Genomic DNA, 25914 nt, shown 5'->3' on the forward strand with positions numbered 1-25914 from the left:
TGGCTGCCTCTGGTCAACATTTTTCGAGCGAAGACTGCAAAGGTAGGGAAATATCCAAATGTAGCTTTTAAATCTGTCTCTATGTTGCTGCCATTTCGCTGAAGAATTATTATGGAATTCGGGGTAATCTTTCAGTTTACGGTGTTTAAAAGAGTAAATAGAAATGAAGCCTAAATGACGGAATCTGCCCTCACGAAGTGATTGTGCACCTGGAGAACTTTGTGGATGCCACAAATGAGGACGTCCACACGCAAAATGTGGAGAATATGTGGATGCGGGTGAAAAGAAAATTACGGCGACAATTTGGAACGCCGGATAATTTATTTGTGTCATATTTACACGAATTCATATGGAGGAATTCTGTTCCAAAATAAAAGACTTTCGTTCACTTTTTGGTGGCTTATAGCCCCAGGTCTACTTTGGTTTAACAGTTGACTATTTCCCCACCCCCTTATTATTTCCCCTTTCATTTTTTTACTTTTTAAACACTCTAAACTGAAAGATTGCCGAATTCTGTAAAAGAAACGACAGTTTGGGTACTTATGATGTGCTGCACCGAATTCCTGACTGAAAGTATTAACCATTATTCTTTGTTTGTTTCAACCATTGGGTAGTGGCCATGCTGGGTCATTATCTTAAAGGAGGCTTTAGTCGAACAAATCGCCCGCAGTTCTTATGTCTTGTTTGTTTTAAGTCTGTTACTTATTCTATTGATGATCTTTTGTCGAACCTCTAAGTTACGGAGACATAAACACACAAACACAGATTATCGGAGACAGACAGAAAACAGACACACACAAAGAAGTGTGTGTGTCTGTGTGTAATGAACTGCTTTCCTTTTTCAGCTACCCAGGTCCACTCACAAGGCTTTGATCGGTGCCCAGCGCTAAAGTAGAAGACACTGAACCCGAAACCATATGATTGGAAGGCTCAGCTTTATAATTAATTGAAATTTCGGCATATGGGGTTTGTGTATGAATATAGTTGACATGAAATCCTGAAACCGAAAACAAAATATTATTCGCCTTTTTTATTATTTTATTTCTTTTTTACTTAACGGTAGGAATAAAAATACTTTAATTTAAAAAAAAAAAACATGTTTGTTACGTAGAGAGGAACATATTTTGTTAATTTACAGGTATTTCAATTAGAAACACCTTTTGTTTTTTACTTGTTTCAGTCATTTGACTGCGACCATGCTGGAGCCCCACTTTGAAGGATTTTAGTCGAATAATCGACCATAGGACTTTTTTTCTTTTATTTTTTGGAAGCCAGGAAATTATACTAATAACAATCCTTTCTTATATAGGCTCAAAGCCTGAAATTGGGTGGGGTGGGGGGTTTAATTGATTCCATCAACCCTCATTTCTTCAACTAAACCCCATAAGGGATGAAAGACAAAGTCCTTTGGCAGGATTTGAACTCAAGACATAAAGCTAGAAAAAAAATAATAATAAAATTGATAAAGTCATGATTTAGACAATTTGTTTGTTTTGTTTCAGTGGTACTTAACGAAATCCTTGACACGCTGAACAAGGAAGAGAATGTAGCTCAATTAGACGAAGCTCGAGAGAGTGCTGGCAATGACATGTTGAAAACTATGCAGCTTGTTTTCCCGTTAGCAACACAAATTGAAATGGGTATCATTGAAAAATACGGATTCCCAGGAAATGGAGAAGGTATGTCACCATTTGTTGTTTGGCCCCAGGTCAGCCTTCCCTGTTGAGCAGATCTGAGATTCGATAATCAACAGTGATCCAATTGTGTTTGTCTGTCCGTCCGTCTCATCAATGAGTCTGTGTTCAATCGTCAGTTACAGCTGATTTCGTTACTTTCATGTTTTTTGGGGTTTTTTTTTATCTCAAGAGTGATTTTCTTTGCTATCCATTTTATTAGTTCATAAACTGTATATTTTGGGGATGAGACTAATCTCCCCATCCACTCTGGAAAGCATTGGAACATCTAGACCCTGTGATATATTACAACTGAGTCTGCTCAAGCTAGGCCCTTGACCCTTTTGTTACCATATTTCTGATGGAATTCTTTTCCTTTGCTTGCTTCAACTAATTATGGAAACACAGTTCTATATTCAAGAGATGAGGAATTATTAACATTATTTACATTTGATGGATATTTGTCCTCATCTTTGTTGTTAACACAACGTTTCAGCTGATATACCTTCCAGCCTTCATCAGGTGTCTTGAGAAAATTTTGAACATGGGTTCTCATTCCTAAGGTATTTTTTGATGTTATTATTAATACAGCTCTATATTATTATTATTACTATCATTCAGGTCACTGCCTGGAATCGAACTCGGAATCTTGGGGTTAGTAGCTCACGCTCTTAACTACTATGCTATATGCCCGTGGGCACATGGCGGGCTACTAACCCCAAGATTCCAAGTTCGATTCCAAGTAGTAACCTGAATAATAATAATGTCTTGGTGTGGATTTGAACTCAGAGCACAAGGAATCCAAGCAAACACCACTAGGCATTCTGATTAATGCTCTTACAAATCTGCCTATTTACTGGCACTAACTGTATATGTCTCTCATAACTAATTTACATTCTTATTTATCTTTTGCTTTAGGTTTGGTGCGCTTTACTCAGCTGGTCAAGTCGTACGAGAAGTACAACCTTGAAATCTCTCAGTTAAACGAGAAGCTACGGGCAATACTTATACCTCCGCTGCCCCTGCAACCACCTCCAACAACAAGTACAACAGCAACTGTTACAACAACAACCGCTGCTGCTGCTGCTGCACCTGCACCAGAAGAAACAACCATAGTCTCATAGAGAAAAACACATACGCATACACAGACAAACACAGTCACATAAATAATTAGAAGCTTTTCTCTTTTTTTTTTTGTGATTTAATCAAAAGAAGGGTGGTGCTTGTGGCCCTTTTGAGTTTTTCCCTGATAAGTAAGGATATTCAGGTTGGAAACTTATATTTGTACATATATATATGTACAATTATATATATATATATAAAATATTTGGACCTCAGGTATATGGTTAGTTGTATGCCGATTAAAGCATTTTCACCGTTTAGGCTATCTGATGTCATTCACAGTTATGATATGTCACTGGGTCTACGTCAGGAATTTTGTTGTGTTCATTGAGTTTAAAATGAATGAGGGAAACAGAAAATGGACTTAAGAAGAATTTGGGTTGAATAAAGATTCTTGCTAACTCCAATTTCCATTTCCTTCATTCATTATGTGTGTGTATGTAACAGGCTTCGTTCGGTTTCTGGCGACCAAATATACTCTCAGCTTCAGATAATGATGTCCCTGTTACTCAAATTAAAAAAAAAACAGGACAGTCACTCTTGGGTTGTCTTTCATCATTGGTCTGGACTAGCCAGGAGATAAACAACAATATGGCCCAAATTGTTGCAACAGACTGGACTTGTCTAGAGGTATCCAATGGCCACATGGTTAAGTTTAACCAGGGTAGGAGATTAAATTTACCACCTGTAAAATCTATAATATAATAAGGATTTTAATATGCTACTTACCTACATGCAAAGACAAACACATTTTTATCTCACCCTATAACATTTGGATAACTTCATCATATATAATGCTTATATACATTCACATTTTATAAGATCAATCATGTATTATCTCCTCATAGCTTTGAGATTTTGAAGATGTGTTTATTTTGAAAATGACGTTGCAAGGTTACCAAGCTTGACAGACATTTTTTTGTCAACCACCTCTATGTAAAGAATTGTTTTCAGGCAAGAAATTTTGTGAACGAGATGTAATATCGCTTCAGCTAATATGTGAGTATATACACAATACATGTATATATATAAAATAAATGTACTTTATTTAAAATTCTATGTTCCTTTTGCCTTGTTTATAAAATGAATTTGCAGGTGACAACACTTAGTAAAGCTTTGCATTTATCCTCATCATCATCAATGTGCATTTTTTTTTCGTGGGTCACACAATTCATTGAGGTAGATTTTCTATCGCAGGATGCCTTTCCTGTCACTTACTCTTAGGAAGGACATCCAGCTGTAGAAACATTGCCAGATCAGATTGGAATCTGATGCAGCTGCTGGCTCTCCAGACCTCAGCCAAATTGTCCAACCCATGCCAGCATGGAAAACGGACGTTAAACGATGATGATGATGGCACACACACTCACCAATCTTCCACTGCACCCAGAAACTTAGGCACCTCCAACTTCCTGTCTAGCCACACAATCAAAGAAATTTCTCTTCCTAAAGGAATTGCTTCTTGCTGAGCAACCGATCTTATCCATGATAACCATTGCTAGCATGGTGAGGAAAGACTTTCCTGCAGGGGCAATGGCTAGTCTTCCACAAAAATATCTTGTCCATTTCTGTAAATGTGTGTATGTAGAAACAAATCCAGTCTTCACTGACTGAGACCCTCATCACACCTTGTTGTATGTTAAGCCAGACAGCATCAAAGTAAATGATGTGGAACAGTCACTGCTGGGCTGTCTTTGATCATTGGCCAGGAATGACCAAGGGTTAAATAATAACAGTAACAACATTTACAAACAAATCATTTATTTATTGCTTCAACTACATTCCAAAAACTGCAAAAGAAAAATAAGAAGAAAAAGGTCCCTACATCAATTTACTTTCATCCTGCTTCCGTTTTTCTTTACCAATTAGAATCGCAGACTTGAAGAGGTCAAGATAGAGTTCTATGGAAGCTGGAGAGTCATCATTGCCAGGTACAGGATATGTGATGAGTCGAGGATCTGTGTTAGTGTCGACGATTCCAATTGTAGGAATACACATTTTAGCACTGTCTCGGATGGCTGTGTGTGGCTCAAAGACTGTGCTTAAAGTACTAATAAAAATCACAAGATCTGGCAAACGTGTGGTGGCACCAAACATCACTTTCGAATTCGTAAAGATCCCACCACCCCATTCACGGCAGTTTGCATATTCTCCGCACTCTCTTGCCGTCCGTTCTATTATAGGCATCATCTGGATGTGGCGACTCATGAACAGAATGATGCCTTGCTGGTAAGCTATGTGTGCTGTGAAATTTAAAGCACTCTGGAACAAAGGTAGCGTCTTTTCAAGGTCGATGATGTCAACATCCAGCCGGTTTCCATAAATGTATGGAAGCATGTAGGGACTACGGAGTCCCTTTTTGTGACCAAAGTGAACCCGACTGGAGAAAAGCTTTTTAATGGTAACCAGTTTATGGACCCCAAAATAATCCTCTTCTTTTGGAACAGGAAGTTCAATATATCCACCAGTCTCATCTACAAAAAAAGAAAAGAAATGGAATATATAAATATATATGCCTGTGTGTGTGTATGTATATATAAAGGTACATGGCTTAGTGGGTCAGGCATTGTATTCACAAACACAAGATTGCAAGTTCAATTCCTGGATGAGGTGATGCGTTGTGTTCGTGAGCAAAACACTTCGTCTCTGCGATCACTTCAACACCTGAAATAGTGCACCTGTTCAGGCAACATTGGTTTGATGAAGGGAGCAAGCTATTGTACGGCACAAACATTTGATCACTTGAAAAAATACCATTAAGCATTTTACTCGGCATGCTAACGGTTCTATCAGCTCACCACCTTAATAATGATAATAATAACAGAAGTACAGAGAATTAGAATAGGGGCTGGGTGGCATATTCAGTAAAATGAAGAACCAGGGTGGAGATGGGTGGCAGGTGTAATTACTTGCATATCTTAAATGGTTGTATTCCAGTGACTTAGAAACCAGCATGAAAATAAAAGCATAAGAAAAATTAAAGTTACCTGATTTGACAACAGAACTTTGTTCTTCATGAATAGGATTCGTTTGAGAGACTGACGAGGAGAATCTCGTAGGAAAAGGTAATTTCTGTGATAAGGGGTTCACATTGTTTACACGGCAGCAGTTTTCTGAAAAAAGGAAAAAAGAGAAATATCATCATCATCAACATTCACATCATTATTTAATGTCCATTCCCCATGCTGGATTGGGTTGAATGGTTCAATAGGATCTAATGAGCCAGAGAATAGCATCAAGCTCCAATGTCTGCTTTGGCAGGGTTTCTATGCTTTTACGTGCCACCGGTACGAGGGCCAGGGTCCATCGGTTGTCAAGCGATAGTGAGGGAACAAACATATACACCCAGATAACGGGCTTCTTTCAGTTTCCGTCTACCAAATCCACTCTCAAGGCTTTGGTCGACCAGTGGCTATAGTAGAAGACACTTGCCCAAGGATCCATGCAGTGGGATTGAACCCGGAACCATGTGGTTGGGAAGCAAGCTTCTTACCACACAGCCACTCCTGCGCCTTGTTTTTATATTTGTTTGTCCCCCCGCCACCGCTTGACAACTAGTGTTGGTGTGTTTACGTTCTTGTAACTTAGCGTTTAGGCAAAAAAAAACCGATAGAATATGTACCAGATTTAACAAAAATAAGTACTGGGGTCGATTAGTTCAACTAGGGGTTCTACAACATGGTGCCCCAGCATGGCCGCAGTCTAATGCCCGAAATAAAAGATACATACATGCTTATAGAATATATATTTATACATAAATATGCATGCATATATATGTGTGTGGGTGTATATTTTATATATACGTGTGTGTGTGTGCGTAAATATAGATTATGCATATACTATATATATATACATATATATATTTATACACGCATGCAAGTATATGTATGTATATATACATATAAATATATGTGTGTGTGTGTGTAGATGTCAATACATTTATGTATACAGATGCATGTACACATGTAAAGGAAATGTGTTATTCCCACCACAAATTCCCTGTGTTTCTGTGTATCAGGGACTTCGAACGACGACTCCTAATGTGTCCTTCGGTGTCTTAAGACGGTAAAATATGATTTGAGGAAGATTCAATCCTTTGGTCTACCTTTCTTTCTTTGCAGGCATAGTTTCTCAAGAACTACATCTCTTGCTTTTTCTTCATTTAAAACGGCAGAGTATGACTGTTATTTCTAACAAGGCGAGTTACCGCATAGAGGATGGATCTTCCTCGTTGATTCAACCAGAGTGCAGAAATAGATACGATTATTGGATATAAAATTATTTGCTTCATTTAAAAATACAGAAGTGATGTGAGAAGGCTGAGAGAATGTAGTAGAATGAGGAAAACCCCTTGGTAAAATCATCAGTTTTTTTAATTAAATCAAAATAAATGTGTGACCTTTTCGATGGATTCTAAGAAATTATAAACATTTGAACACGCATAGTACACAATAGTTTAAATGACAAAAAAATAATAGAGAACAGTGTATTATGGTTACATCTGCAGTGTGCATTAAGAACAGAAGAAAGAGAAGGAAAATGATTAATTTACGTGTTAAGGTAGCAGAAATATAATGAAATGCCTGTTTGGGATAAATAACTTTGGTAAAAAGCGAAGACATATTTCCTTTCGTCAACACATGCCTCCTAGGGTTAGAGCTAGTTACTTCCCTTGGTACAAGCTCTTTCATTTAAACCGCGAGATGTCACTACATGTGCTACGGTTCAATGAGGGTCGGCCTTCACCTTCGACCCTGCTAGAAATAGTAGCTAATTTTCCTTCATATTATATTCCAACGGTCCTCAAGCTTCTTTGCACCACGGACCGGTGTAATTTTCCCAGGGACAGGAGGGGAAATAATGCACATAACTAAAAAGGGCAAAATATATAATTTAATTATTACATATATATATAAAGAATGAATGGAGAATTATACATCTTCAAAATTTGTTTATTACAGTATTATTCGCATTAAATTCCAATCCGATACGTGTTTCTGCTGGATAAGTGTCTTAATCTCCTTTTATGTAGCATTTAAGCACAGGTGGGATAGTTTGGTAAGTAGTTTGCTTCCCAACCACATGGTTGCAGGTTCAGTCCCACTGCGAGGCATCTCGGCCAAGTGCCTTTTCAGCTATAGCAAGGCCTTGTGAGTGGATTTCATTCGACTAAAAAAAATCTTCGAGGCTGTGCTCCAGCATGGCCGTAGTCTACTGATCGAAACAAGTAAAAGATGAAAAAAAAATTATTATTAGGAATTGTATAAAACCAAAAATATTTTGTGTTGTAGAAGTATTGCAGGTGAATTTTAACAACGAAATCTTGTATGGACTCCGGTTGAGGAACCCCTCACTCCAGAAAACCAGAAAATGCAGAAATCCGGAACAATTTCCATAATTAATCCGGTAATGTATTCCAGAGTAAAAAAAAAAAATCAACGAAGAGTTATCGCACTTGGATATATAAAGCACGACCATTTGCCGGTAGATGTCGTGACGTGACACCCATCGTTCCTGTTGACACATCATGGAGACCTTCTACAACCTTCCTTTCACAGTCCTTGTTTGTCCGAATATTAAGTTGAAGAAACCGGCATGGCTCAGACAACCTTCAGCAATGTTTATGTTCACTTTAGTTTTACTATCATATTTCATGGTAACCGGAGGTAAGTGTAATTACTCTCTACACATATGTAATATGGTTTGTTTCATGTCTGACCAGCTTCCTTCTGTGTCTCGTTCGCCTCAAAGACTCAGATAAATCTTGAATTCTATTATTTATTTTTATTTTATCTTATGTTACGTTAAAGGGTTCCACCTCACGTTGCAACGGTTTAAAATATTAGCTTCACACAAATAAATAAACTCTATTACATTGTCTGTGTGCATACATACATACATACATATCTATCTGTCTCTCTCTCTATTTATCTACCTATCTATCTAGATAGATAGGTTACACGTTATTATCCATACAAAAGTTGGGGGTAGGGTTACACTTGTCTCGTGTAATCATGCATAGAGCGAGAGCCGCTTATTATTATAGAGGATAATGTTATCAAATTGTTAATGGTATTATAGTAAAGTGGCCCCCAAACACGCTTAAAGATCGTATCATTGCATCCTCTATTTAATATTAGCAGCCTCCGGTTATTGTTATCTAATAGACTCTGTTTGAACCTAACCACGAGTCGCTGCCACCTGTACATGTGTTTATGTAGGACATTTTTGCTCAGATATTTCATTATTTAAAACAAATATGCTTTTATGAGAAAGTTGTGAGCAAACGAAGTCTACGAAGCACCAATGCATGTGTGTGTTGTTAGGTTTTGTTGCAAGCAAAAATTTCATGAACTCCCCATTAATTAATTGATTCCATAAAACACAATTTTTGTTTTTTAATTATCTGATAATTTTAAAGTCTTGTTCATTTAATGTTTTCTTGACCATGCGCTCGGTCTGCCGCTCTGACTAACCGTGCATGTGTGTCTGTTATTTATATCGACAGTGCCCTCTTTGTAAGAGCCACGTAACCATTCTCAAAGATAGCACGGAAGCCGGAGGAGGAGGAGGAGCGATAGTAAGAGGTGTGTTTCGTTGCTGTTGTTGATTTAGCCTTCGCTCATATGAGGCGTTCCTGTCGTGACTATCTCGTCGTTTTGCAGTATATAAAGTACTATATTTTTCTAAATGTCCTTCCTTTTTTACGCAGCAGTGTCTAAGTTGAGATAATTTCGACCGCTGTTTCTCGCAAATCGAACGAACACATTGAGAATCCACTTGGATAGTTATTGTTTAGCCCCAAGTTAGCCCAGATCGAGCAGAACCCTCACCAAAATCGTTCCAACCATGAGCATCCAGATTTTGCTTTGATCCAAGTATATCTAGATTTTTATACGCTTTTTTTTTTTTTTTACTGGAAGATTTGGCTGCTATTTCAAACAGAATGGGTGACTTACCTTGAGACCTTTCGTCAGCAATAGTTGTTGGCTTAAAGTCCACTTTGGTCGAAGATACCAATAATCAAATGTTTTCCATCCGTGATCACCCAGTCTGTAGCCCCATCCTCAGACATGTGGTATCGATGACCTCATTATTCAGTTTTATAAGACGGTTGAGTATGATAAAAAGGGAGACGTAATTACGGGACCTGTGGTTTTCCCCCACTTAACTCCTTTCGGCATACCTACACAAGTGTACCCCACCGATTTTTGTTCCCTCATACTTCTAGAAAATCGGATCTGTTTGTAAACGAAATATTCTATAAATACGCTTCAGATTGTGTAGACATCGATTATATCGAAAATTATAATTCACGCGAGTCGGTTTTGTTTCTTCATAACTTTCGGAAAAATGAATATTTTTAAATGAAATTCTCTACAGATACTTTTCAGAGTGTGTAAATTACGATTACATCGAAAAATGGTGAGCATGCACACACACACACACATATATATATATATATATATATACTCGTGTTTTACTTTTCCGAAACTCCACTCCCAACCTACGGAGAATTTTTTTTTTTTTTTTTTTCCCACTACAAATTCCGATATAATTGGAATCTGCACCATCTGAAGAGTTATTGTAGAAAATTGCATTAAAAAATATCCATCTTTCTGAAAGTGCTAAAGAAACAAATTCGGTAGGAGAGAGGCACACTTGTGTAGGTATGCCCTCCATTCTCCTGTTATATTAGTAAGCTAAAGTCACCCCTTGTCGCTGCTTTTCTGTCTTATAATAAAGCCACATTCTGCTGTTTCTTATGGAATTAATTTCGCCATGTGGTTTTGGATTCAGTTCCAGTGAATCATGGCACTTTGGACAAATGTTTTCTGCTAGAGCCCCTGGTCGACAAACCTTTAAGGGAGTAGATTTCTTAAACAAAAACCAAAAGAATCTCCTTGTTTGTTGCATGTGTGCAGTTATATCTCTGGCATTAGAAAACGTCTCAACAAATTCTATTCGACCTGTGCTGGCATGGAGACATGGACATTAAATGATGAAGAAGATAACTGTGGCTGGTTTTAGCTGGTTCTGTCATTTCACAGGAATAAGTTCTTATTTATGACTTCCAGCATTTTAGTTTCCTCTATATTCTGTGTTCAAATCCTTGGTGAGATATATTGTCTTTAACCCTATTAGGGCCATATCCACCCCCACATACTCTACTAGTTTCATGTTCAAACTAGCCATATCTAGCATCTCATACCTACCTTCAATGTCATTCTAAATTTTGCATGCAAGCTTATAATTATCATTATTATTTGGCTGTTAGTGTGCTGAATAAAACACTGTGGTGTTTAATCATGGCTCTTTTCATTCTGAATTCAAATCCTGCCAAGATCACCTTTAATAGCTAAAAGCCTTGTGAGTGGATTTGGTAGATGGAAACTGAAAGAAGCCTCTGTGTATTTGTCTTAAAATAGCATGATTGTTGTAAATGAGTTTCATTCAAGCAGTGTCGTTCATTTTCAATGTCCTGAGAGAACGTGTATGGTCATGGAGCGTAAGGCATCCAGCTGTAGAATATGTCTCAACAAAAAATTCTATCCGACCCATGCAAGCATGGAAAAGTAGATGTTAAAATAGTGATGATGTGCATATATGAGAAACAGTTATATATATTGTTAATTTTTTTTTTCCTTGTTATTTTCAGGAATCATTTATGATGTAATTGTGGAACCTCCTAGTATCGGATCAACAACAGATGAAAGAGGAAACACAAAACCAGTAAGGGACCTGTTTTTTTATCCCTACCACAAAACATGCCAATGAGAACTCGCGTTTGCATGGCTCAGGTGATAGAATAAGTACCAGGCTTAACAACAAATAAATACTAGAGTCCGTTCATTCAACTAAAAAAATATTCTTCAAGGTGGTGCCCCAGCATGGCCTCAGTCTAATGACTGAAACAAGTACAAGATGTGTGGGTATGTGTGCAAGTCCACATCCTTATTTGTTAATGTTGAATGAAATGGCTCATCCACATTATAAGAAGCATAGGGCCATGTCCTTGATTTCAGACTATAGGAGACTGATTATTTTCACTTCGTCCTCCAGGTTGCCAGTCTAAAACTGCATCTCCTTAGAGGGTTAAAGCTTTAACACAACTAGAATTTGTTGTGGGTCAGTGGCTGAGTAACACAGAAAACAAAATGTCTATCACTGCACTAAACCACTGACACATGTCCAACACTTGTTTTTTTTTTCTTTCTTTTGCAGGTGGCCTTCATGCCGTATAGAGTAAATGGTCAATATATAATGGAAGGTTTGGCTTCCAGCTTCTTGTTCACCCTCGGAGGTGTAGGTTTTGTCATCCTTGATCAAACCAACAAACCAAGTTTGCCTCGTCTCAACCGAGTCCTTCTGTTTTCCGTGTCATTTCTTACCATTTTAACTTCATTCTTCATGTGTTGGGTGTTTATGAGGATGAAGCTGCCGTAAGTATTTCTTCCTTAATATTGTCACTGATACAATGTGCTTATATTCTTTCTCCTATGTAGACTGTTGACTCACCATTAGCACATAAGTCATAAGGGACAAATATGTGGTGCATTGCTATGCTTGAGAAGAACTAAGGTACCATCTAAAAAACATTGGTGTGGGTTCTGGTGCCATATAAAAAGTACCCAGCACACTCTGTAAAGTAGTTTGTATTAGAAAGAGTATGTACCCAGCTGTAGAGATAAAACCGAAACACTATGAAACCTGGTGTGGTCCCTGGCCTTACCAGTTCCCATCAAGCTGTCCAACCCATGTCAGCATGGAAAAAAAAAATGGACGTTACATGTTGATTGATGATAAACTTCAGACTTCATTGCTCTCTTTTGAGCAAGGCACTTAACTCTTGTTCTAGTTTGCCTCATTGAATAAAAAAGAAAACTAAGCTCCAATCCTACTTCTAGAAAGAATCCCACTTTTGCTTCTCTGTTGATTAGAGTCTGCATATTTAACTGCTGTTGTTGTTCTTCTTCTTTAGCTCAACTCAGCTGTGACTGAACAGGCATATAACACTGTGGAACAGAATTTGTATTTTTTTTGTCTTTGGTCTGCGAGTGTTATTTCCTATTTGTTTCTGTCTAGAAATCAAAAACGAAATTCTCTTCACACTTCACTTTTGTGACCTGGGCATCAATGTTTTGAAACTGACTTATTTTCCATTATGTTTCGAACAGATTCAGTGCTGAGGTTACTGAAGCAGAAATATCATTATAGCAAATATTCTGTTCACTACCACAGATTTGCTTGTCAGTTGCTTGACCTTAACTCCTTGAGTATGTCTCTTGGTAGCTAACAATATGTGCATCTCTGATCATGAGCAGTGAGGTAACATTATAGCTATGTGTCGAGGGAGATTTTTGGGGTTTGAATAAATATTAAAAAAAGCTGAGTTTGAAGGAAATATTAGGCATTTTTCACACTTTGTAGGATTAAGCAAATAGGAAACAACAGTTGCTACCCAAGGACAAAAATTGTGTTCCACAGTGTAATCAAAGACAGTTTTTGTTTACTTCTATCAGCAGATGTTCACCATTTCTTAATTTATCTTATATAAATCAGTCAAGTTTGTATTTCTCTAATCTTAACTTCAAAATTATATTCTAGTAGCTGTGGCCAGTGCTCCTTAACTGGCTCTCATGCCGGTGGCATGTAAAAAGCACCATCCAAAGATGGCCGATGTCAGTACCCACTGACTGGTTCTTGCGGCGGTGGCACATAGAAAGCACCCACTACGCTCCCAGAGTGGTTGTCCAGCTGTAGAAACCTTGCCGGAGCAGATTGGAGCCTGGTGCAGCTGCTGGCTCTCCAGACAACGGACATTAAATGATGATTCTTCAGGACTAATTTTGTTTCTGTAAAACATACAAAGAAAAGAATTTATTGATGTCTTTTGCTAATTGAAATGTTCTTTCTTTTCCATTTCAGGGGTTACCTTGTGGCTTAGTGAAGATTTAAAGTGAATAAATATCATTTGTATTTGATAAATTTTCTTGTTTATATTTAATCTGAGGAGTAGTAACCTTCATAATCGTTGTAAAGGTCTCCAGGACTAACAGGTAAAAGTTATTATTAAACTATAGGAGTGGCTGTGTGATAAGTACATATGCATATGTATGTTTCCCCCCCCCACCCCACCTAACATTGCTTGACAACCGATGCTGGTCTGTTTATGTCCCCATAACTTATTCTATCGGTCTCTTTTGCCGAACCACTAAGTCCTGGGGGTCAACTTGCACGACTAGAAGGCAGTGCTCCAGTGCGGCCACAGTCAAATGCCTGAAACAAGTAAAGAGTAAATACTTAAAAGTTAAGTTTTAAGTATTTACGACCAGGTAAATTCCACTTGGTACTTAAAGAAAAAGGACACCAAACTAGGCTGCAGAATAGAGACCGTCTAATGCATTCACTTGATCTGCTAAATTTAGAAATATAAGAAAAACAAAATTCGATGGATGGTTAGAATAGCATTTATGTTAAGTCTGTTCACAGCAGGCTGGTTGGCTTTTGTGTCGTATCTGCAATCTGCCAAGTTTGTCAGCTTATCACAAAGCCATCTTGTGATGAATCCTGTTAAGTTATCATCAACTGGCTGGCATATAGTTCGGATCTAAGTAATTATAGTCTCCAGAGAACTTGGTGTAATCGTTGTCAACGTAACTTGGATTGCTGTTCAATGGCTTCAGTCGGTGGCTCACTTGATGGACAGGATGTTCAAAAGAACTGAAAGAAAATCAGTGAAATAATCGGTTTTTAAATTCCCATAACTTAACTTAGCAGTTTGGCCAGAGAGACCAATAAAATAAGTACTAGGCTCACGAATTAAGTCCTGCGATCGATTTATTTGACTAAAACCCTTCAGGGTGGTGTTCCAGCATGGCCACGGTCAAGTGACAAACAGAATTAAAGAATACACATTAGTTGGTCAAGAGAAAATCTCACAATGCTGACCAATGTGAGTGTGTATTTTTCACTTGTTTGTGGTCATGCTGGAGTACCACCGTGAAGAAATCTAGTCAAACTAATCAACAACAGACATTTGATAATGATAATGAACTTACCTTTCAATACATACTTGACACAAATCAATTGATAAACCCTGCTCCTGGCAATCGATACAATGCCATCGATTTGTAAGAATTCTGCGACAGTTGATACACTAGAAGTAAGAGAAGAATAAAATAAAATTGCTTATTCTGGGGAGGGGAGTCTGTTAGAAGCAGATACAGTCCATGGAGATCCAGGGATGAATGAAGCCTTTATTTACCATATTTTTCTTGAAACACACAATGTCTGCTTCAAATATTTTTGAAATTACAGAAGAATTTACTGGTTGAGAAACGCTGCTCTAATGAATCGACCAACCCAAATGGTAGTAATAATTTAACCCTTTAGCGTTCAAACTGACCAGATCCAGCCCCTCACACCTAATCTACAATGTCATTCCGAAGCTTAATAATCACATCATTGAAATTGCAAAGCTATGAGATAATCCATGATTAATTGAAAACAATGAGAATAAATAGGCATTACACTTGAAAGAGTAATTTGGATGCTAAAGGGTTAAAGGAAGGTTCTGGAGAAAGTATGGAAAAAAAAAAAAAAAACATTTTACTTACCTTCAATGTTTGACATTGTCCTGTGTTGAATCGAGATATTTTCAAGTTCTTCAGTTTCATGAGTTCTTTGTATTCTGCTGTGTCTCTCAATTCCAGAGGGATATCTTCATCCTCATTGTCATCATCGTCGTCGTCATCGTCCTCATCGTCATCGTCATCCTGCAATTAAAAGAAATACAGAGAAAATTATAGTAAAATTTAAGTAATCGTTGTCTTTCGATCAAAGACAATCCAGTTTGTGACCATCCAGTTTTATTCCTATGTAAGCGTAAGGAAGAGAATCCAGCTGGGTAGAGAACCTGAACCACCCAAGCTCTTCGGCCTTCTGTGATGTGATCTTTGCAGTGGGGGGTCACGCATTGTCCTGATGAAACATCACTCCTTTTCAACTCACTAAAGCGGCTCTTTTTTTAATTCAAAGCTTGGTTCAAACACTAATTGCTGACAGTAGACTTGAGCACTGACTGTTGCTGGATGCCCTTCCTAACACCAACCACTTTACAGAGTGCTCCACTGGATGCTTTTTACATGCCACCAGCACCCACACCAATGCTTTTTTTTTTTTCCTGTAAACACCTTGGTTTTTAGGATCTCAATATACATACGTATACATACACACAGCATAAATACATTTATGAATATACACAAGACAGAACGATACTCACTGTGAAGTCCTTACTGTGCTCAGCTTGGAGTGCATCAGTTGTCAATGAATTACAGCCATCGATGCTGCGGCTGCTCTCATCATCATTGTCAGACATGTAGACCGGAAGCTCATGTGCTTGGAGAAACGTTGACTGGTGGTAGAAGCGATTGTAGCGTTGGTGCCGATGTCCAGTCTGAAAGAAAGCGAAAGAATTTTATTTGCCTTTAAATCATCCTCATTTTAACATCCAACTCTTTTATTCTGGATTGGTTCAATTGGAACTCGAGTCAGATTTTATACAGCCCGATGGATGCCACAGAATGTGACAAGACTGGCCCTTTCAAATACGGGTACCACTCATTTTTGCCAGTAGGGTGGACTAGAGCAACAGGAAATAAAGTGCCTTGCTCAAGCACACAATGCGCTGCCAACAATTGAACTCACTTGTGACTGTCAGCCAAACACACCTAAGCACTAAGCCACATGCCTTCACTACATGTGCACACTCACACCCAAACATGTAGCTATATAACGGGTTTTTGAGTTCAAAACCAACTGGCAAGATATTGGCCATCCTGGAACTATGGTAGAAGATACTTGCCCAAGATGCCAGGCAACAGGACTCAACTAGAAAACCATTTGGTTAAGAAGCAAACTTTTCACTATGCAGCCATGCCTGATAGAACAAAGAGCCAGAGGAAACTAAGCAAAAGTAAGGGTTACCATTTCGTGTCGAATCATAAGGGCCAGTTTGCAAGGTGTACGAATTCTTCACCCGGACGTGACACTGATCCCTTGCAGGATTACCCATTTTGGCTAGCAGAGAACAATATGAAATGAAGTGTTTTGCTGAAGAACACAACATGTTGCCCGGTCCAGGAATCGAAACCACAATCTTACAATCACGGGTCCAACACCCTAACCACTAAGCCATGCACCTCCAGAGTAGCGGAGGAAAACATAAATGTAATAGAAGACAAATTCTTCAAGCTTAAGTCAACACAAGACTGCAGTGGACGGCATTCCATACTTACCTTTCGTGTGTAAGATGTCAGGTTTGGTGTTCGGCCAGGCACTGGCAGACCAGCTTTGGCTAACTTGATGAAATATTTCTGTACACGGCTGGCAACCTACAGCAAAAAAATAATAAGTCAATATAGTCTTGTAAAATAGTCACAAAAAGGTGAGATGGTCCTGCTCAACCAGGACTGACCTAGGGTTACACTACAACGCCACTACTACCACCATTAACTCTGGAATCATTGAAAGTTTATGGATATCTTTCATCATTTAACTGTTTCAGTAATTGGACAGCGAGATTGAACCCAGCAGCATGTAGTTGGGAAACAAACTTCTTACCACACAGCCACATCTGTGCCTAATTAATAACAAAAATGATTTCGAACAGACACAGGCTCACAGATTTGGGGAATAGGTTTAATCAATTATCCCGACCTCAATATTTGACTGGTATTTTAATTTATCGACCATTCATTTCTTTTCTTTTTGTAATTTTTCACAAAAATAAAAAAAAATGTCATTGAGGATTTTTTCCTTTTTCTTTTATTTCCATGCCTTGCAAAAAGAAAAAAAAAAAAAAAGGAAAGCTTCCAAATCCTATCTTCTGATTGGATAAAAAATAACCAAATTTTAAACCTCTGTAACATTTTACTAATATATTTCTGGAACAAGCAAATAACAATGCAGTATGAAAAATTACATCAATATACCAAATTTTAAAATTTTCACTTAATTTTAAAATTTCACAACGAGAGAGCCAAACAGAAAGGAATTTTGTCTGAAGCTTTTGCTATTCCCAAATTCAAAAATTAATACATACTTGTTGCGTTGTCCTGTTGCCCAAAGCAGCAGCAATTTTCTGCCAGCGCCGAGACTCGATTTCTTCAGGAGGGTGCTTTACCAAAAGTTCTTCTAACCTTGGAAAATAGAGAATAAATTCCAATTAAAACTTCATCATTACACAACTTCAAAACTGTATAAGATTGTTGTTGTTTCTTCTTCTTTTACTTGTTTCAGACGTTGGACTGCTGCCATGCTGGAGCACAATCCTGAAGGGTTTTAGTCCAATAAATTCAACCCAGTACTTGTTTTTCCTTGTAAACTTGTTCTATCACTCTTTTGGCTGAACTGCTAATTTATGGAGATGTAAACAAACCAACATCGGTTAAGTGGCAGTGGGGAAAACACAGACACAAAGACACACATAAATATATGCATGCCTACATATATATATATACATGCATAAACCATATATACAAATGACAGTTTCCTTCCCAACCACATGGTTCCGGGTTCAGTCGCACCTTGGGCCAACCAAAGCCTTGTGAGTGGATTTGGTAGACGGAAACTGAAATAAACAGCCTGTTGTGTGTGTGTGCCTTAGACCACTGCTTGACAGCTGGTGTTGGTGTGTTTACATCCTCGTAACCTAGCAGTTGAGTACAATAGTATAAGTATGAGGCTTAAAAAAATGAGTCCTGAAGCCAATTTGTTTGACTACAATCCTTCACGGTAGTGCTACAGCATGGCCACAGCCAAATGACTGAAAGAAGTTAAAAAGAAAAAAAAAAGGTTTAACTAAAAGTTAGGTCATCATCATCATCATCATCATTTAACATCCTCCAGGGGTTGGATGGTTTGATAGGAGTTGGCCAGGCATACAAAATAAGCTGGAATGGTCACGGCTGAGTCCCTTTCAACATTGATCTTCTTCAACAAACCTGACTTGCAGTTTAAACAACAACAAACACATGCAATGCTATTTACCTTTTCTGTTCATCTACGCTCCAGAGTTGGTTGAAGCTGACAGGTTTATTTTCATCTTTTAATCTCCCACGTACAACAGTTTGTGACTTTGGACAATCGGTTCTAAACATATTATCTGTATCACCATCATCTGCAATAATAATAATAATGATTTCAAATTTTGGCAGTTTCGGGGTAGGGAGCTAATTGATTACATCAATCCCAGTGTTCAATTGGTTCTTATTATATTGACCCCCAAAAGGATTAAAGGCAAAACCGACCTCAGTGGAGTTTGAACTCAGAGTATAAAGATAGATGAAAGGCCACAAAGCATTCTTCCGCTCGCTGCCATAATGATAATTCTTTCTACTAGAGGCACAAGGCCTGAAATTTGGGGGGAGGGGACGAGTCGATTACATCGACCCAATGTTTTACTGGTACTTTAATTTATCGACCCCAAAGGGATGAAAGGCAAAGTCAACCACAGTGGAATTTGAACTCAGAACATAGCGACAGGCAAAATACCACTAAGCAACAACTCTGCCAGCAGAATTTGAACTCAGAATGCAAGGATAGATGAAATGCCAAGGCCTGAAATTTAGCAGCAGTCAGGGAGTGGTCGATTACAATGACCTCCCCCACCGGTGTTCAAATGGTACTTATTTCATCCCCAAAAAACACAAATGTCTTTCCTGGTAGTTGTACTTCACTTGCTCAATAATTCACGACGTTGGTGTCGTGACTCCTAGCAGTGCAAAAAAAACACTGACCCACACATGTGCAGGAAGCAAGCTTCTTACTACACAGCCCTGTCAGTACCTATAGCTACATAGAGAGAAATTATTACTTACCCATATAACTACTGCCTTGTAGACAACCGATGCTTGGACCTGGTCTCTTCTTGCGGGTCATGTGTCTTGAAGTACAATAGGCAGCTATATCTTTTTTGGAAGTGTAAGCCTCCCAGTTTATCACAGGGATTTCAGCGACCGTTTGCCGCTTTGGGAAGTTCAAGTCTTCACCACGCTGCAGCTGTTCAACAAATGCAATCGGATCCTTAAGAGCTGATTCTTGGCACTTATAAAGTTGGTCAATGTCCTGAATGGCCTTTATCCGCTGCGATTCGAGCCGGCAGAGCGTTTTGAGAAGGTTGCAGTAATCAGGGTTACACCTGAGGGCAGTATGGTCAGATTCAAAGTAGTAAGGGCTGTCTTTTTCATCGATTTCACAAGAAGTGGGATTGTTTTGAGGGAGACAAGGAGAATTTTCAACCTGGGTTTCCATTGCTGCTCTCACAGTATAAAACCTTCAGAAAATCATAGAGAATTGGTTGCTATTTCTAGCAGGTTGAGCAATCATGTGGAGAATACCTTGTTTAAAAATAAAAATTAAATATACTTTTGTAAATATTCTTTAAAAAATTTTGATTTTTACTAAATAGAAAATAACATTTTGTTGTTATCCCCACTTTCTTTCTTCAGACATACTGCAACTCAGGATAACATCATCCAAGCAAACCTATTTTGTTAAGATGTGAGTGGACGGTCTGAAGATGATTAAGCTGCTCTTTCTAGCAAGTTGAGCGAACCACATTTGCTGTCCGTCATTAAAAGGACAACAAACTGAGGAATATTTTCTACAGCCAGATACTCTTTCTGTTACTGACCTGCACTTGTTTCCAAGCACTGGAATAATTTTCCATGGCTTGGTATGTATTCAAGGAAGATTGAAAACAAACGACATTGCCTATGACGTGAATTTCGGCTGCAGCGGGGAATAAAAATTTAAATTAAAAGAATTCTATTTAATTATATGAGATAGAGTTTGTAAAAGACAAATTCGAAATTTTTTTTTCCTAAAAATAGCAAAAATTTACCAAAAAAAACAACTTACGACCTACTAAATGGTTTACTTTGATAGAGTTCAAGTCGAAGAACACCATTTCACAGGTCGTAACTTTATATATAAAAAGAGAAAGACTAAGGAAACAGGTGCTATTATGTATCGGTGGAAATTATTCGGTAAATTTAATGAGTTTAAGTAAATTTGTAGGAAATGGGGAGAAAAGGAATTTTGACGTCTTAGAACGAAGCCATTGGAAGAACCAAGAAGAAAAATGTATATCTAGATAAATAACGAAAATTATTTCTAACCTGGCTTTCAACCATCTCTGTTCTTTGTCTTCTTTTACGCTGGCACTCTAAACAACCATATAAAGATGTGTTTTAACTAAATTAAGTCGTCATTTATCAGCAACACATGAGGTTGAAAATCAAGCCATGGGCGCAGACATGTTTTAGATTGAAAGATACAGCGCACTCAAGTATTATAAGGGGAAGTAATTCATTTAAAAACTTGGAATTCAGACGTACAGATGGAACGAAACTAGTTTTTGTAGCTAAACCATTTATACCAGTATTTCACAACCGTTTTTTGTTTTTTGTTTTTTTTACATATGGATTCCTTTGATTCCTATTTTACTCGAATTGACCCTACGAGCAAATCGATGTTTAAAAAAATCATATTACATTTTCATATTCCATCTCAATCACAGATCTTTTAATTATTTTTTTCTAACTAAATAATTTGAAACTTCGAATATTGGTAGAATTTCTCACGTAGAACACAGTTTACTCTGAACGTTTTGAACAAAATTCCGTATTTTAGAAGTTATTTCGTGTTAAAATTGTCGTATTTGGGTAATTTCAACCAATCAATAATGTGTATTCGGTTGATAAAAGCTACTGGGATTAGCTTCGCGTGAGAGGCGGAGTCAGTGAATGCTTAGTTGATGAGTTCAGAATGGCACCGAAATACGTCCTAAGTCTTCAGTAAATGCCAGAAAAATAAAAGAGATACTTCGCTGATGAACCCGGAATAACACTGAAATATCCGAAGTTGTTGACCATATTTGCCCGAAAATTAAAAGTGATAATCTTAAATTTCGCTGATGAGCTCAGAATAACACTAAACTATGAACGAAATTGTTATCCATAATTATCAGAAGAAAAAAAAAGTAATGATATTAGTCAAGTTTTATTTATAGATGTTATTGTAATGTTCTTTGTATTTAAAATATTTCAATACTTAGAATAATTGAGACGTGTAAAGGTGGCGGAGACGTGTGTGTGTGGTAAGAGTGTATGTAAGAGACAGCGAAAGAAAAAGAGATAGAGGGGAGACAGAGAGAGGTACTGTGTGTATATGTGAAAGTGTGTGAGAGCATGTTCGTTTGTTTTCCAGTTTGTGTGTTAGTGTGTGTATGTGTGGTTTGGATGTCGATAAGACAATGAGAAATAGAGAGAGGGGGGAGGGAGTTAGAAAAGGAAAGAGACAGACAGACTGTGTACGTGTATGTATGTGTGTGAAAGTGTGCGGACGTGTGTGCGTGTATGTATTCTCGTTTTCCAGTGTATGGTGTGTGTGTGTGTGTAGGTATGTTTGTTTTCCATTCTCTGTGTGTGTGTAGGTATGATTGTTTTCCATTCTGTGTGTGTGTGTGTGTGTGAGTGCAAGCGCGAGCGCGCTTACTATTACCAGGATCTCGTGTTCCAACTTGAAATGCGCTGCTCCGTCAAAGTTTTAAGTTGTTTTTTTTTAAATGAGGTCATCGCGACCTCCACCACCACCACCACCACTGTAATCATTGCTGTCGTCGTCAAGAAACCGAGCTTCCTATTGCTTTATCTGTTAGTCTGCGTGGAAAATTGAACGAACAAGAGAAAAAAGACAATCTACGTCTGAAACTTCGTTGCGCGATCACACCTCAACACGAACCACAAAAACAACGTGACACAACCTTGATTTTTTAATGGTCTCATTTCATTTGCTGGCGTCATCATCATCATCATCATCATCATCATCAACGTTATCGTCGTCATTATCGTTATCTTCATCGTTATTGTCACCGCAGTCGCTTTCGTCATCATCGTCATCGTCGTCGTTGCCATCATCATCATCATTGTCGTCGTCAACCCTGCTGAGTCACCAAGATGGACTAAATCTTGTTCAAAATAAGCGTGACTTACACTGCGCCACATTGTATCACACAGCACCGCCCCATGTTATATAATGGTACACCACGTTATACTACATACCTTGGTGAACGACCTTGATAGAGAGAGAAAGAGAGAGAGAGTGCTAGAGAGAGAGAGAAAGAGAGAGAGTGTGAGTGAGAGATTGTGTGTATGTTTGCGTGTGATTCTTGTCCAACCACCCCACCCCCACTGCAGGACAACCCAACTGGGATTGGTATGCTTACCTGGCTGTGTGATAAGAAGCTAGACAGATAAGGCGGCGAACTGGCAGAAACGTTAGCACGCCGGGCGAAATGCTTAGCGGTATTTCGTCTGCCGTTACGTTCTGAGTTCAAATTCCGCCGAGGTCGACTTTGCCTTTCATCCTTTCGGGGTCGATAAATTAAGTACCAGTTACGCACTGGGGTCGACGTAATCGGCTAAATCCCTTTGTCTGTCTTTGTTTGTCCACTCTATGTTTAGCCCTTTGTGGGCAATAAGGAAATAAGAAGCTAGACAGATCAAAGGTAAGGCGGGAACGATCCAGAAAAGGTAAATCCCTGCAGCAGCAAGGTAGGCCACATAAACCATTGTCTGCCGTGTATTTTAATGGAAGGAGGGACACAACCCTCATAAGTGAACAAATGGGGAAAACAGTTCGTGAGAAAACAATTCAAGAACACATTCCATTGACAGAAGAACTTGAGTCCCACTATCTTGGACAAACGGATTCTGCAAAAGCCATTTCCGATGGTTTGTTGAATTATTTGGAAACCAATGAGATAGTAACCAATGACACGATAGCTGTAGGTTGCAGTGGAACAGCAGTCAATACAGGACCAAAAAGCGACACCATTAGACTTCTGGAGGATAAACTAAAGAAGCTATTGCATTGGTTTGTGTGTCAGCTCCATACAAATGAGCTTCTTTTACGCCATCTTATCAACGACCTCGACGGAAAAACTACCAGCTCTCATGGGTTTCTTGGGCCGATTGGTAAGAGACTGGAGTGATGTGAAACACTAAGTGTTGTAAAATTTAATCAGATTCCAACAGATTCACCATCAGTAGACAGAAACAATCTCAGCACTTACCAAAAATACTTTCTTGATATCCACCAGTCTGTTTCTGAAGGGAAATGTTCATCTGAAATGGTATAACGAATCCTGATAAAATGGTACATTTTCGATGGCTTACAACTGCAGATCGTATGCTACGTTTGCATGTTGTCACCAAGAATCCTTCCAACACGATGAAACTAATTATGTATACATACATACATACATACATACATACATACATACATACATACATACATGTCACGGTGGTGCACCAGCATGACCGCAGCCACTTGGCTGAAACACATAAATAAATAAATAAAAAAAATACATACATACATACAAATTTATCTAACGCATTGTAAATGTTTCTGGTTGTAATGTAATTGATATATCTTTGTGGTATATGTGGCTTATCATGAGTCTACACATGAACGCTTGCATGCATACGTACATACATGCACACATACACAAACAGGCTGGATACCGTTGCTTCGTACAGAGAGAAAAAGGTACGTATTATCATAGAAGTCATCCACCCTGCTGACGTAGATGCCTCTTGAAAACCGAAGCAAAAAGAGGATAGCTATGGACTGTTGTTTCAAAACATTCAGCTTCTACATCCAGATTATAAGTTTACAATCTGGGAAAGCCAGGGTTTATAGGATAAGAAAGCAACCAACAAACATGCATATTACAAATATAATCTGTCAACGGAAGAGTAAAAATACACATGACTTTTCTCACGTTCAAAGTGTAATAACGTTTTTTTATCCACATTCTAACAATGGAACAGGTTCTCTTTGTAAGAAGCAAGCTCTTACCTTACAGGAAAGCTTCACACATTTAAAAATAGAACTAGATGACCCGTGACCCGTTGGGTCACCGAGAAAGTCTGAGTTTCCCAGCGACGGGCTTTTGTTTCGGGAGTTTTTCCAGGTTATTTCGCATGCTTTCAACGAATGTGACATCGAAATCACGCGTAAACGTCTCCTTTCCCCCAGAAGAGGGAAAGATTTCGCTGCTATTTCTTGCACGCCCTGCTACCACGTAACAGGTATTTCGGTTCCTTTATCGCAAATAGCTGTTACGTGGCAGCAGAGCGTGCTAGAAACAGCAGCGAAATCTTTGGAGGTGAGATACGTTGAATGCCCTCGAAAAAAGCCTATGGAAAAATATTATTTCACACCGAGGGTACCAACGGGTCTTTTACGAAATATTTACTTTGCGATGTTCCTCTACCCTTATTTTGAGGGGGCGACATGTTTCGCTTTTGTATAACCTACCATAGCTGCATGGGATGGCGTACACGCAGTCTTTGTTCATATTCTCTTCTATTTGTGGTTTTGCCCGAAGGAGATATTTGCGAAGTGTTGTAGTATTACTCTTGAATACTGTCCTGATGTCATATGGGCCGCATATCTTTTGTATCTTTTCGGAGTGGCCTTTCACATGGGGTGGACAGACTGTGGACAGTTTATGGGTTTCATCCTCACTCTTCTTCCTATTTGCAGTGGAGAGTATGTTTTGGGGGTAGTCGTTGCTTACTAGATTGTTACTAAGCTTGATCATTTCTTCGTGGTGTGTATCAGAATCGCTACTTATATTCTTTGCTCGATGTTTTAGGCACTGAACAATCCTTCTCTTTACACTGTATGGATGGTGGGAATTGAAGTTGAGGTATCGTCCAGTGAAGGTTGGTTTGCGGTATACGAATGTCCTGAATCCATTCTTGGTGCGTGTTATTAATACGTCAAGGATGAAGGCTGGAGAATATATCAGCAGAAACGTTGTGTTAACAACAAACGAGATGAGGACAAATATCCGTCAAATGTAAATAATGTAAATAAAAATGCCCAGTTGTTGATGCTGAAATTCCAATGAAAGAGCCTTGAATCTAGGTTAGAAACCAGCTCTTTCTCTATTGGCAGGAAATCTTGAAATAAAACTGAACGATGACATACGTACATACACACATGTATATATATATATACACATACATACATACATACA

General features: G+C 38.4%; 4 protein-coding genes across 6 annotated transcripts in view; 2 read left to right on the forward strand and 2 right to left on the reverse strand.

Annotated features, from left to right (window-relative positions):
- Positions 1 to 2: 2 nt before the first annotated feature.
- Positions 3 to 3852, forward strand: LOC106870316 (protein C10; the record flags this gene model as incomplete). Its single annotated transcript, XM_014916337.1, has 3 exons — positions 3 to 42; positions 1503 to 1679; positions 2592 to 3852. Coding segments are annotated over 3 exons (423 nt in total), but the record flags the coding sequence as incomplete, so codon positions are not given.
- Positions 3853 to 4539: 687 nt separating this feature from the next.
- On the reverse strand, positions 4540 to 7496 carry LOC106870327 (28S ribosomal protein S2, mitochondrial). The gene is made up of 3 exons (XM_014916352.2): positions 7348 to 7496; positions 5783 to 5908; positions 4540 to 5269 (listed from the first exon to the last, which is right to left on the reverse strand). Exons 1-3 carry the CDS (start codon positions 7484 to 7486, stop codon positions 4617 to 4619), a joined length of 918 nt encoding a protein of 305 aa, XP_014771838.1. The 5' UTR covers positions 7487 to 7496; the 3' UTR covers positions 4540 to 4616.
- A 766-nt stretch (positions 7497 to 8262) lies between these two features.
- LOC106870328 (oligosaccharyltransferase complex subunit ostc) lies at positions 8263 to 13784 on the forward strand. Its single transcript, XM_014916353.2, has 4 exons — positions 8263 to 8461; positions 11455 to 11528; positions 12021 to 12238; positions 13725 to 13784. Exons 1-4 carry the CDS (start codon positions 8323 to 8325, stop codon positions 13741 to 13743), a joined length of 450 nt encoding a protein of 149 aa, XP_014771839.1. The 5' UTR covers positions 8263 to 8322; the 3' UTR covers positions 13744 to 13784.
- Positions 13785 to 14250: 466 nt separating this feature from the next.
- The window catches only part of LOC106870322 (ZZ-type zinc finger-containing protein 3), a 40863-nt gene continuing 29199 nt past the window's right edge, over positions 14251 to 25914 (reverse strand). Inside the window, exons 2-10 of one of the 3 annotated variants that reach the window (XM_014916345.2) lie at positions 23938 to 23989; positions 19679 to 20197; positions 18849 to 18978; positions 17902 to 17998; positions 17096 to 17191; positions 16081 to 16254; positions 15416 to 15574; positions 14858 to 14955; positions 14251 to 14519 (exon numbers count right to left, since the gene is read on the reverse strand). In XM_014916345.2, coding sequence (XP_014771831.1) covers positions 14381 to 14519; positions 14858 to 14955; positions 15416 to 15574; positions 16081 to 16254; positions 17096 to 17191; positions 17902 to 17998; positions 18849 to 18978; positions 19679 to 20111 — 1326 coding nt within the window. In that variant the 5' untranslated portion in view covers positions 20112 to 20197; positions 23938 to 23989 and the 3' untranslated portion in view covers positions 14251 to 14380. Of the gene's footprint in view, positions 14520 to 14857; positions 14956 to 15415; positions 15575 to 16080; positions 16255 to 17095; positions 17192 to 17901; positions 17999 to 18848; positions 18979 to 19678; positions 20198 to 20980; positions 21281 to 23937; positions 23990 to 25914 lie in introns of those variants that run through there. The other 2 variants (XM_014916344.2, XM_052975837.1) reach the window with 2 other exon arrangements.

The sequence above is a fragment of the Octopus bimaculoides genome, chromosome 22 (assembly GCF_001194135.2).
Source record: "Octopus bimaculoides isolate UCB-OBI-ISO-001 chromosome 22, ASM119413v2, whole genome shotgun sequence".
Lineage (NCBI taxonomy): Eukaryota > Metazoa > Mollusca > Cephalopoda > Octopoda > Octopodidae > Octopus > Octopus bimaculoides.

Coding starts and splice junctions, on each gene's coding strand:
- LOC106870327 (XM_014916352.2), bottom strand. CDS start 7,486: ATGAAAGAGCTTGTACCAAGGGAAGTAACTAGCTCTAACCCTAGGAGG. Junction 5,909..7,347: donor TATTTCTGCTACCTTAACAC/GTAAATTAATCA, acceptor TCCTTTTTTCAG/AAAACTGCTGCCGTGTAAAC. Junction 5,270..5,782: donor AAGTTCTGTTGTCAAATCAG/GTAACTTTAATT, acceptor CTTTTTTTGTAG/ATGAGACTGGTGGATATATT.
- LOC106870328 (XM_014916353.2), top strand. CDS start 8,323: ATGGAGACCTTCTACAACCTTCCTTTCACAGTCCTTGTTTGTCCGAAT. Junction 8,462..11,454: donor ATATTTCATGGTAACCGGAG/GTAAGTGTAATT, acceptor TGTTATTTTCAG/GAATCATTTATGATGTAATT. Junction 11,529..12,020: donor AAAGAGGAAACACAAAACCA/GTAAGGGACCTG, acceptor TTTCTTTTGCAG/GTGGCCTTCATGCCGTATAG.